Source organism: Dermochelys coriacea, chromosome 2 (assembly GCF_009764565.3).
Source record: "Dermochelys coriacea isolate rDerCor1 chromosome 2, rDerCor1.pri.v4, whole genome shotgun sequence".
NCBI classification, from domain to species: Eukaryota; Metazoa; Chordata; order Testudines; family Dermochelyidae; genus Dermochelys; species Dermochelys coriacea.
In genome coordinates, this window is record NC_050069.1 from 25,470,724 (window position 1) to 25,482,216 (window position 11,493).

An 11,493-nucleotide genomic window follows, 5' to 3' on the forward strand; every position below is an offset into this window, starting at 1 on the left:
CCTCCCACCAAACACAAACTATTTATCTTCATTTTCAAGGCCCTTCACAGCCTATCCCCACCTTCACCTATTATCTCTCTCATAGACCACTAGAGATAGTGACTCACACCACTGAGCCCAATGGTGCCAGCCTTCGTGACTCACTTGTTAAATTTTCAGAAAAGCATCTTTGTGCTTTCTCTCATGCTGCCCCTCACATACAGGAGGAGCTCCTGGTAAACCTTTGCAAACATATCTCATTGGCCTCCTTCATACCCCTTCTTAAAACTCTCCATTGCTGTGATATCTACAAAAAACTTGATAACAGGCAACAGGTGTGCTTGAGACCACTCTCTAACATGCTGACCAGCACTGTCTCAGAGTTTCCTTGTGCTCTCCTGTTTGTATCCACCAGTTGTCTCTTGTCTTCTCTACTTGTAGTCTCTCTGGGGTGGAAACAATCTTTTTGTTGTGTGTTTGTGCAGCATCTAGCAGCGTCCTGGCTACATGCTACCACAATACAAATTAATAATAATAAATTAATAGTCCAATTTCAAGTAGAGACAGAAACAATTTAAGAATAGCTAATTTGCAGAAACACACTTTGATGAATAATCCATGTTTCCTTCCCTCATGCCATTTTTTCTCCCTGACTTTCTACCTCCTTATTCCCAACTGCTGGGTTAGAGACAAGAAACAGTTTTAATGGCTAAAGTTACACTACCAGCACTACCAGTAACAGACACTGGATACCACACTGAGTGATTCCAGCACCTCATGCTGTCCTGAGGATGGCTAAAATTGCTTACATTTGTGCATTTGTAAAAAGTGCCAAAATTTACAGTTTAATTTTGGCTTTAACATCTGTGCCTCGGTCTTCCCAGCTGTAAAATAAGGACACTAGTACTTACTTACCTACCAAAGTTATTAGGATGATTAACTAAAGCTTCTAAAACACTAATGAGTTATTCAGGGGAAAGACACTATATAAATGCAAAGTATACTGATATAATATAAACCTCCTGAAAGCCTAAGTCTGTGATCAGTTTCATAATTTTTGAAGTTTAAATTCCAGGAAAGGGTCACATATTAAAGACCTGATTCTCTGCTGCCTTGCACTTTGTGCAGCCATTTACACATGTGCAAAGTGAGTGTGAAATGTTATCACTTTGATTTGGTACACAGCATTGAAGAATCAAAAAGGAATCAGGCCTCTGATATTTAAAACTCAGCCTTCCTATTTGTGCTTACTTAATTTTCAGGCCTACTCAGGTACTTTTTCAGTTATTTGAAAATACATTTGATGTCACTGGGATGGCCAAGGATCTAAATGCACCTGCTGGGTGAGGCATTGCTTAAAATAGGCCAGAAGTCATTGTAAAATTATATTGTTGGAAGTTCTGAAAAGAATTGTACACTTTGGAGGTGTGTTTTTAAATGGATGGAGGCCTATGATGAATCAGTTACATAGTTTGTACAATATAGTTTTCAGCACCTATGAAATGGAAAAGTCAATATTTGCCCCTCCTTTTGTATTAGATCCTGTAAAGCATACAGTGAAAAGATACAGCAGAAACCTTGACTAAGAGAGATGTCAGACTTGGTTGTATGTAAATAGCTTTGCTCATTGTGACCTAAGGGCCAACTTATCTTGCCATACCACATGTTGGATTTCAAGATCAACCTTATTTTTAAAAACCGTTGGCCTGGAATCTGAAAATGCTTTATGTTCAAACACAAACGAGTGGACATCCTCATGGTGCCACAGGTCTTTTTGCCGTGTAGCCATATCCTTGGAACCGAAATCCTATCTATCCCAAACAAGGAGGAACCCATCTGAGGCAGCAGGAATAAGATTTGGGGAGCCAACCCAGTGGTGCAGACAGCTTGTGCGTCCCTAAACCCAGCTCCATGAGGTCTCCATCTTTGGCCCCTGCTCGGTTGTGGTGGGAATGAGGAGCCTTGGTAGGCAGAGGGCAAGGCTAGTGGGTCCAAATGGCAGAACAGCCAGGGATATTGCCCTCTGAGAAGCAGGGTGCAAGAGCAGCACTGGTGACTGAAGCCTCAGAGCTACTTTGCAGTCATTACTCTAACCCTGGCCTAGCCAAATGGTGGATTCATCAAGCTCAGCTAGTCCAGTATGGTGTGGGGGAGAGAGGATTTGTCTCCCTAAATAAGACTCTGCACCTTTAGTGCAGCTATTTTCATATATTCATTCAACTATTACAAACTTTGCTTAATATTCCAGAAAGCCAAACTGTGGATCACAACTCTTCGATTGTGTATTTGTGTAGAGTCTCTGGTAAGGCCAATTTTAACTGTAACCTGTTCCCTGCTCTAAATTTATGAGATTCTCTCTTATTGAACAGGGCTAATTCATTTCCTTGCTTCCTCTCCTCTCCACTCACTCTTTCAGTGCAGAGTTCCCACTATTGGAGGGTAAGAGTTATCTATGTTATGTAGTTACTGATACTATCAGCAGCAGCACTTCTTTCCTCTCTGAGTTGCCATCTCTTTTCCTACCCCAAATCTCTCTAATTTTACATACATCTCTCTTTCCATAGTTGGATAGTCATATCTTTCTTTATTCTCAAACTTCCTTTGGATTTTCCTCGTTTCTCCCTGCTGACAATCTTTGTGTCTCTGTTTCATCTTTTCCCCTTCCCCCTTTGTTTCTATGCATCTCCTTCCTCTTCCTTGTTTCAGAGTTTCCCAGAAATGAAGGAGCATGATTGCATATATTATATCCATAATATCACACAATAGCACTTTTATGGAAGCGCAGGATGTCTAGATTAAAATATTTTATTTTTCTTTAGATCTAAATTCAGTTTCACTTGGCTGCGGCCACTGCTACTGTGCAGGAACATAAGCATAGTCATGCTGCAGATATTTATCCTCGAGGGCGTGGGCAAATATGGGATTCAATACACAGTTTCAAACCCTCTCCCCCCCCACGTTAGAAGCAAAACTTGACTTTATTTTAAGTATTCATTAATTTGATTAACTATTTAAATTTAAAGAAAATTTCAGAGGCCTTGAAAGAAGCTACATATTTAAAGAGTAATATATACAAAAAGAAATAAATTACATAAAAACGATGGTAGGATTACAGCGTTACAGTTTTTGGAGAGCTTTAAAATAATGCAAAAATTAAGATCCGTAAAGCAAAATAATCTTGGCTACGTTGTCCAGTACATATTGAAGTAAATGCAGTTATACAGATATAACTAGGAATGCAATTTAGATCATGTTTACTTTGTAGTACATACACTATTTAAAAGCCTAAATGGATAGTTTTAATATTGTGTATTCTTGTTTACAAAGAAAAATCTGAATAAAAGGTAGTGCACATATGGAAGTTACTATTTCTTTTAGAGATCTTAACTTTTGCATTTCCTGACATTATTAACATTGCAAGCTAATGTTACATTTATGTAGGCTTTTTCGGCATTTAATCTTCTAGGGGGCTATTATATAGAGTGTACAATTCCTGGAAGCTCAGGTACACTTCTTGAAACCACCACATGAACTAATCCTGCCTTGCTGTTGCCTCTTAACCTTGGCCCTCCCACTTTCTGTATCAGCTCTCCAACAACTCAGTCTTCCCCACAATAGTGTTTATTGAAATGCATAATTATACATTCAAAGTGCTTGGGCTTTGCACTCCAGAATAAACTGGGGTCTACAGAGACCAGTATATTTATACCAAGAGGAGGAAATGCCCAGACTAGTTCCTGACAACTTTCAGCTAATCCAGGAGTGGAGGCCATCCACCTCCTTCCTAGTTTCATGGTGTTCTCCTTACCTCATCCATTCAAAAAAAACTTTACCATGGTCTCCAGCTCCAGTGATGTGAAAGGGGGAACAGGGAGAGGAAGTTCCTGTCAGAGTGTTGTGCACAGAGCTCCCCACCATCCTGGTACCTATGAGACAACCTCTGAAGTGCTAAACCTGGGAGCCCCCACTCTCTGCAATTTCAGATTCCCACCTACTTAGGCCTTGCGTGCCTGTTTCCACAGCATAAAGATGGGTCTGCAATCAGTGAACAAAGAGGGGCTGGAGTCCAGGCAGAATCCGCTCTCTTTTTCAATGACACTTGCAGCTGCCATCAATTGTCCAGCAGGACAACTAGCTGACATATGGGATGAGATCTGTGTTGCAGACAAGGTGTGTATGGACCATTTTTTGTTCTGCGTTTGTGCAGCACTGAACACAAAGGGGTCCTGGTCTGTGATTGGGGCTTCTGGGCACCACCACAATACCATAAGGTAATAACGTGTCACATGCCTACCTCTGCAAACTGCCCACACCAAAAAACACTGCAGTGGGAGAATAGGTAAAGAGCCCAGCATACAAGAAATGGAAAAGCCAGGCTGCCTGAGCAGTGTTAATTCTGCCCTCAGTGCATGGGCATGATTATTACTTGATCTTCAATTCCTTGATCATAGGGTATTTCTCAAACAAAATATAAATAAATATACATGCATTTTAACAGTCTTGCTACATACTTGTAGCTTCCTGTAACTGTGTTGACTGAAAGGAAATTGTTTTCTAAATGGTGGTTGTAATTATTAAAAACACGTCTTAGCATATTAAAGGTCTAATAGCTTGATCTACAGAAATGCCGAACATCCATAAATTCCATTTAAGTCAATGAGAGCTGCAGATCCCCAGGACCTTTCAAAATCAAGCCATACATCAATAAAGATATATAGAACCATAACACTACTAGAATTAGTATACGTGTACAACAATGAAGCATGAAACAGGGTGAGACGCCTCAGAGTCTGTACGAAAAATGTGAGTATAGTAATACTTGTGAAATAGTATGTTGATTATGATTAACACTGTGTAATAGAATAGATTCCCTGATCATGGAGTGCTCCACTTTGAACCCTTAATGCTTTCAAGGCAATGCTTTGATGGAATTTCATTGGGTTTTTGGAAAGAAAAAAATAAAATCCATAATATGATTTATTTGGGTAGCTAACACTAGAGCACCCTGTCCCACACACTGTAGAAGGTTCAAAGGATGGAAATCTTCTTCCCCACCTCCTAACGGTCTTAGGAAGTCTGCAGGGGAGACACCCCTCAGGTGAACCAACAGATGAATCTAACATATTCTGCCTCTAGTAATGGCCAATTCTCAATTTGTTAAAGGAAGGCGAAAAAACCTTTAATGCAGCTACTGGGCTTTGCAATGCTGTTGGAAAAAAGCTTTCCTGGCCCCCTATTTTAGAACTTGAAAAGGGTGGAAATACACATACCTCCTTCATGATGAATATTTATGCCACAAACTAAATGTTTGCACTTTTCTCTATATGTTGCATACATGCTTGCTCAATAGCTGAAATAGTGTCCTGGCTCTAGAGACAGTGGCTTCATGACAGCTCAAGAGCTTATAAAATAAGAGGAATATAAAGATTTAGGTCACCACAATATCATAGAAGGAAAGTGGTTAAATGTTGTTGAAGTCACACCTACTCCAGAGTTTACTATTGTAGATCATAGTCAAATTCCGATGAAGTGAGCTGTAGCTCACGAAAGCTTATGCTCTAATAAATTTGTTAGTCTCTAAGGTGCCACAAGTACTCCTTTTCTTTTTGCGAATACAGACTAACACGGCTGCTACTCTGAAACAGTCAAATTTTAGTAAGCAACCAGATAGGTGTGGGTTCAGATATTCTAATGTTTCCCATTACTCTGTGGGCTAACTATGGCCCATGGACATTAACGACACGAAGCATGAGAAAACAAGGGGCCTGTGGACTGGAAAAAGACTATCAGGGATTTGGCAGTGGTAAACCATTATTGAACTCATCCTGTGCAGAAGGGCAAGATAGCAGACAGGTATGACTTGTCAGAGAGAGCATGCATGTAGCCAGAGAGCAGTATAAGACTCCAGAACACGTTTACTAACATAAAGGACCCACCTATTGAAGCAGTTTTTTGTTGCCAGAGAAAAGGTAATTTGTAAACTAAGTTACGGTTCAAAATACTCTACATGAAGATAGCTATACTATTGGAAACAAAAAACTCACAGCAACCACGACACTCTAATCCCATCTCAAAACAATGTTGAAATTAACATGATTCATTGACACCTATTGGGAAATAAATAATTTAGGGCAAAACTCCAATTGACTTCAATCATATTATATATATTAATACAAAACTATACATTCTGATTATTACATTTCTTTAAACCTGACTAATACTGTCCAAACTGTAACTAGTAAAGGCTATGATACCCTCCCCCAGAGAAATCCATCTTGCTAGGAAATCCGGTGACATACACTTCAGATAGCTGCCTACCCGGAGATGCATTGGGACCATAGTGAGGAGGCAGGTTTGCAGCTTCTAAACCCCAGTCCTGTAGAAGGCTGGGCCCTCTGCACTGCTCCTCTGGGTCTCCTTCCAACTGAAATCATGGTTTCTTCAGGATCTATGCTCCCATTGGTCATGAATTCTTGCAGCAGTAATTTAGTTAGAGATTTGCTTAGATATCCACTACTTCTAAAATAGAACGGACTACTGGGTCCTAAACATTTATTATTATAGCTAATAAAGGTATGTAGCATGACCCACCATCATCTTACACATCCACAAAGAATTTTTAATTAAGTTATTTCAAATAGGTGAATTAAGTCACACACACTGATTTGGTTTACAAATAATACGAGAGTATAATTATAAACACCTAATTTTCATAGGGTTTGTTTGTTTTTTTGCATAACCCTGTACCCCTCTTGTGTTTTCCTTTTATTCTTCCATTCCTGAGGTATGCAGTCATCTAAGTGCCTGTTAAGGTGCATGCCTGTGCGGCCATGCAGGACGCCACCAAGGGCTGTGCACTTAACTCCTCTAGCCCCGGAGCTGCTGCAGCGGGGAGAGGTGCCCCTCCCGTGGCCCCAGCCCAGGTGCTGCAGCAGTTCCAGGGCTGGAGGAGTTAAGTGCATGGCCCTTGGTGGCGTCCTGCCCCCTTCCACACTCCAAGCCCCTTGGCCCCACCCCTGCCACGTCATCTGCATGTGGGTGCACATAGCAAAATTCATTCCGCACATGAATGGGAAAAATTAGAGGGAACATTGGCAGTCATCCTGAAGTATGTGGTACTTACTCATACACATTTACTCACAAAATCACCAGTCACTAAATCATCCCCTTTAAAGTCTTATGTAACATTTGTAAGCATCAATAAGAACTGAGTACAGTATGCTTCTTCAGAATATGTGTGTATAGTAATTTTCTAGCATCAGTTTGTCTGTCCTATACGCACCTATAATACCTTTATTGTAATATCTTCCTCTTTGAGTCAATCAGGCAAGTTATTTATTAGCATTAATATTTATATACTTCTCTTAGATGGAAAAGAAAGGAGACCACAAATATCCCATTGGCCAAAACTTGTCTACGACCCCGTTTGCTACCATATATTAGAGGCCCTTATTTTCTGAAACAAAACGTGACGCTAACAAACCTATTCTGTTGCCCAGAAGATTCTAAACAGTGAAAAAATAAGACACAAATATCTGCATCAGAGGGGGGTACAAATTCAAAGATAAACCTCGGCCCCAATCCTGCAATCAGATTCACAAGAGTGGATCCTTCCATCCATGTGGATCCCCATTGATTATAGGAGTACAGATTGTCTTTATTTTCTCTGGACAGCATCATGTAAAAATAAGTAACATATTATACTATAGCAGGATGGCTTGCCCATGGACTGGCGAACCTGCGGGGTAAACCAGCCCTGATTACAGAATGAGCCCCATCCAGATGCTGCAGGGATCAAAAGGACCCCAAGTCAGCAGGAGGGAAGTTCAGGAATCTGCAGGAAGTCAGAAAGGCTCCTGGAGGGAAGACCCTGATATCTGGGGGCTTGGAATCCAGAGCCAGAAACCTGAGGCTTTAGTCTGGGAGTGGCCTACCAAAGCAGGAAAGGCCCCAGGCAGGAAGGCCTGGGAGTAGTAGCATGAACTGGAGCATGCTGGGGGTAAGCAGGCTTTTGCAGAAAGACCTGTATTGTGGGGTTTCCCTATAGACACGAAAGGCAGGAAAAGTCCCGGAGTGACATGACAAGAAGGTAAAACCGGTGGACTGTGTCTTGGGACTGAGTTTTATTTTGGAGCATTATTTATGTAAATAAACTTGGACCCCTGAGAAATGGTGGTGAATGGACAAGAAAAGCCTGATTAGTGTTCATTTAAGAAGCCCTTTGAGGGGAAAATCATTGGCAGGTAGGGTGACCAGGTGTCCAGTTTTTGACTGGAACACCCGGTCGAAAAGAGATTCTGGGGCTCCGGTCAGCACTGCTGACCGGGCCGTTGACTATCTGGTTGGCAGCACCGCACAGCAGCGCTGCACAGGCTCCCTGCTAACCTCTGTGCTGCACGGCTCCCGGGAAAAAGCAGCATGTCCTCACTCCAGCTTCTACACATAGGGGCAGCCGGGGCAGGGGCAGTGTGCAGAGTCCCCAAGCGCCGCCCCCGCAGCTCCCACTGGCTGGGAACCACAGCTAATGAGAGCTGCAGGGGTGGCGCCTGCAGAGGGGGCCTGGCCTGGCCGTAGGAAGGACATGCCGCTGCTTCCGGGAGCCACCTGGGGTAAGCGCCACCTGGAGTGTGCACCCCTTAGCCCCCCCACATCCCAACCCCCTGCCCCAGCCCTGATCCCCCTCCTGCTCTCCGAACCTGTTGATCCCAGCCCAGAGCATCCTCCTGCACCCCAAACCCCTCATCCCCAGCCCCACCCCAAAGCCCACACCCCCCACTAAAGCCCTCACCCCCCTGCACCCCAACTCTCTGCCCCATCCCAGAGCCCCCTCCCACACCCTGAACCCCTCATTTCTACCCACACCCTGGAACCTGCACCCACAGCCCGTACCCCCTCCCACACCCCAACCCCCTGCCTCAACCGAGAGCCCCCTACCATACTCCAAACACCTCGGCTCCACCTCCCATCCTGGAGCCCCCTCCTGCACCCCAAGCCCCTCATCCCTGGCCCCACCTCAGAGCCTGTACCCCAGCCAGAGCACCCACCCCCCCCTGCACCCCAACTCCTTATCCCAGCCTGGAGCCTCCTCCTGCACCCTGAACCCCTCATTTCTGGCCACACCCCAGAACCCCACCCCAGCCCACAGCCTCCCGCACTCTGAATGCCTCATTTCTGGCCCATCCCGGAGCCTACACCCCCTCCCGCACCCCAGCCCCCTGAGCCGCCCAGTGAAAAATGAGCAAGTGAGTGAAGGTGGGGAGATGCGAGCGACGGGGGGGAGGGAGGATGGAGTGAGCGGGGGGCAGAGCAAGGGTGTTCGGTTTTGAGTGAGTAGAAAGCAGGGCACCACAGCAGGACTCCTGGTCATAATGGGTGCATGGTAGGTGGCTGACCCCACTACAACTTCTGCAGCAGTGGTGAGGTGAGTCTCCAAGGGTCAGATTTTTAGACTTATTTAGGTGAAGAGGGGTGCCTAGTGGCATTTTCAAGGGAGCCTATTGCCTATCTGTCTCTAAGCACTTAGCACTTACTTGTTTAAGCACTTTAATGTACCTTTAAAAACTTGGCCCCAACAGCTGAAGCTAAGATTCCTAAGCTAATTGCTAAGAAAATTTATACATACTAGTTTAGAATAAGAACCAAAACCCAGGGGCCTGATCTTCATCTGATGCAAATCAGCACTGCTTCACTGACTCGGGAACAACACCAATTTAAACCAGCTGAGAATCTGGCCAGCATAAGTAACCTAAAAAAAAAAAAACCTACTAGTTATGAAAATGTTTTCTGAACTAGCATTTTAAAAGTGAAGAGGATTCCTAAACATTCTGCTTTAGCACTAATTATTTTCTTAGTTTAACTGCCAATGGCACATACTATTAAGATCAGTTTGTATTTTAAAATATGTAACTTTGTTAGTCTGAATATTTGATTTCTATTGAGATGAAATCAAGAAACTTTGGTTCTCATCTTAACGGCTCCCAGATCAAGCAACATTTTCAAAATTATGAATGAAAAATGTTAAACCAGCATTTTCAATTTTCAGCAAATAATTTAAGAAAACTTTCTGGCAAACACTGCTATTACCTCTTTCTGATTATACCACTATCATACAATCTTCTATATTTCCTCAATCACAAGTTATGTTAACAATGAGAATTTGGAAGCTTTAAATTTTCTTCTTTATTGCTGTGTGTAATGCATAGGAATTTAGTCAACAGATTCAAAAGTAAAAAAACCTTAATAAAAAAAAGACTGTGTTGGAATAATGCAGAAAGACTTTGGATCTAAGAGACTAAAAAAACCTCGATCTTAATAGAGGTTTATTCTATCCACCTAACTTAATCATTTTTATAGTGCCAATCGTATTTGAAGAGCTGGACCAGAAATCTATTAAAATTTGTTTTTTTAATTATTCCTCGTCTGGTTTTGCCTTTAAAACCTCTTTGCTGACTTGTTGTCACGTTCCCCCGAGTCCTCAGATAGTACAGCTATGACCAAATTAAACAGAATAGAAAGCTGCCCCTGGACTGTAGCAGTCTAAGTAAATATTGCAAGGAATAATATAACTCATTACCCCAGCCAGGCCTGCAATACTATTTACATATAGCCCAATTCCTAGCTGAAACAGCAGAGCAGAGCAGCTGTGACAGGCTGAAAGCAGGAGTTTTTAAGAGTCTAACTGAAGCACACACAAAAACCCTTCATTTCCCAAAGGTGTGTGCTTTAGCAGGTCTGGAAGAGATGTGTGTGCACCGATAATTTGGTTTCAAGAGGGTGAGGCACACAAGTTCACAGAGGTTGCAGTTCTGATTCTGCTATCGCTTACATCAGGTTCACACCATTGACATCAGTGGAGCTACTTCTGCTTCACACCAGTGGGAAACCAGAATCAGACCCTACTGGGTTGCACCTGTGCAACCGAGAGCAAAATTTGAGCCATTGATTTAAATGGAGTTAATCCAGATTTACACCACTGTGAAGTAAAAAAAAAACCCTGGCCCTTTAGCTGGCCATTTAACAGCAATTTCCTTAAGTACAGGATCAAAGGAGTTTCTCCTTTTAGAGTCTGTAGTAATGCTTGTGCGGGAGGAAGGAGCCACCTCCTACCGTAACTGCTCTCCAGTGAGCAAGACTTCGGCCATGTGCTCCAGCTCAGCAGCCTTCTGCTGCATGCTGCCCATGTCCTCCTCCATCGCGGCCAGCCTGCCAGGGACATACAACACAAGAGAGCTAAGGGAGGCTGCAGCTCTCAGCTGGACGACGGGGCTGGTTTAATATGCTCGTTAAATGACAACTAGGCTAGGTTAAATGACAACATAAAAACATCCCAACCTCCCCCCCCCCGCCACCTTATTAAAATCCCCTTCCTTCCCTGCAAACCCAGTAACTAAACATATCCTTAATCTGCATCGCACAAAGGGAACATTTCAGCCCAGTTCTAGTCTCCTGCAGGATCTGCTCCGTTTTAATTAAGTCCCATCGATCGATTACTTTGATTGAGTTTCCCAGCGCTGC

The 11,493-nt window shown here is 43.1% G+C and overlaps 1 protein-coding gene across 1 annotated transcript in view; it reads right to left on the reverse strand.

The window, feature by feature from the left end:
* The window catches only part of DEPTOR (DEP domain containing MTOR interacting protein), a 138,205-nt gene extending 127,028 nt beyond the window's left edge, over positions 1-11,177 (reverse strand). The window contains 2 exon segments of the mRNA XM_043507402.1: positions 7,886-7,891; positions 11,086-11,177. Of these exon segments, the coding sequence (XP_043363337.1) occupies positions 7,886-7,891; positions 11,086-11,171 (92 nt within the window). The 5' untranslated portion in view covers positions 11,172-11,177.
* Positions 11,178-11,493: the final 316 nt, after the last annotated feature.